The sequence below is a fragment of the Saprolegnia parasitica genome, assembly GCF_000151545.1.
Source record: "Saprolegnia parasitica CBS 223.65 unplaced genomic scaffold supercont2.16, whole genome shotgun sequence".
Classification (NCBI taxonomy): domain Eukaryota; phylum Oomycota; class Saprolegniomycetes; order Saprolegniales; family Saprolegniaceae; genus Saprolegnia; species Saprolegnia parasitica.
In genome coordinates this window covers 576,921-578,268 of record NW_012156410.1, presented here as the reverse complement: position 1 = coordinate 578,268, position 1,348 = coordinate 576,921, and the positions used below count along the sequence as shown (strand labels likewise).

At 52.1% G+C, this 1,348-nt stretch overlaps 1 protein-coding gene across 1 annotated transcript; it reads right to left on the bottom strand.

Annotated features, from left to right (window-relative positions):
• Nucleotides 1-448: 448 nt before the first annotated feature.
• SPRG_04984 (hypothetical protein) lies at nucleotides 449-1,175 on the bottom strand (the record flags this gene model as incomplete). The annotated part of the gene is made up of 2 exons (XM_012344121.1): nucleotides 449-1,093; nucleotides 1,153-1,175. The coding sequence occupies 2 exons, from the start codon at nucleotides 1,173-1,175 to the stop codon at nucleotides 535-537; spliced, it is 582 nt and encodes a 193-aa protein (XP_012199511.1). The 3' UTR covers nucleotides 449-534.
• Between the last annotated feature and the right edge of the window lie 173 nt (nucleotides 1,176-1,348).

Below are 1,348 nucleotides of genomic sequence, written 5' to 3'. Positions count from 1 at the left end.
GGGAGCGTCTTCTGGAGCTTAGCAGCGCAAAAGCATGCAAGGCGGTTGGAAAGGGGCGTCAAATGACCAAGTGCGAGCAAAGCTCCGCCACCAAAAACCACCTCCTGTGAGAATATATTACATGGACATCATAGATTCTTGGAGACCATCGTTGAAGATACCTGACACGAATGCGGCGTCTCTCATAACCGCCTCAGCCTTGGGGAGGTGTGGCGGGTTGCTTTCAACGGGAGCCGAAATCTAGCATGAAAGTGATATCACAGCTCCGCTCTCGAAAACTTTTCTTTGGGCTCCTTGCGTCGCATAATACTGAAAACCTTTTCTGCCACTTGAACACAACTTGCATGTTCCTCGTCATGGTCGAAAGAGCTGTTAAGGGGGACCGCCGTGTCAGTCAAGCACGCACACTACAGCTACTTTCTTTAAACGTCAGCAAGTAATAGATACGTCGGACAGAAAATATGCGATATATTAGAATCGTTACAACAGCATTGCGTGAAGCCATCGAATTGGTGCCACTGCACAAGAACGTGATCAGTTGCGGTTCGCATCGCTATCAGTGTCAGCATCGATAGTGGCATCGATATCGGCGACAACGACCTCGTCAGCGGCTTCGGCGACGACTTCGTTGGAGACTTCGTCTTCGTTGTCGGCGATAACCGTCTCGTCGTCGACTACGGCCTCCTCGTCGGCGTCAGCGTTGTCGGTTTCCTCGACGTCCTCGGCCACGACAGCGACTTCGGCATCCTCGACGGTGGTGGCATCGATGTCGGCGACAACGACCTCGTCAGCTGTCTCGGCGACGACTTCGTTGGAAACTTCGCCTTCGTTGTCGGCAACAGTCTCGTCGTCGGCTACGGCCTCCTCGTCGGTGTCAGCGTTGTCGGTCTCCTCGACGTCCTCAGCACCGATAGCGACCACGTCAACTTCGGCGTCTTCGACGGTGGTGGCATCGATGTCGGCGACAACGACCTCGTCAGCGGCTTCGGCGACGACTTCGTTGGAGACTTCGTCTTCGTTGTCGGCGATAACCGTCTCGACGTCGACTACGGCCTCCTCGTCGGCGTCAGAGTTGTCGGTTTCCTCGAAGGTACTCAGACACGAGAGCCACGTCGATATCCACAACGGGTGGTGACAACCCAAGGAAGCGACTATGAATAGGTAGAGCGCAGCATAAAGATTTCTACACTAAGCCGCCCTCTGGGTTGATCTAGCAGGTTTTGGTGATATGTTTATCTGTGTTTGTAATGTAAGAATTGAAAAGAGATATTAAACAGACAAAAATATAGGCTATTATGCCTGTATAGATTGGACATAAAAATCTAGACGGATACAAGGACGACAACTA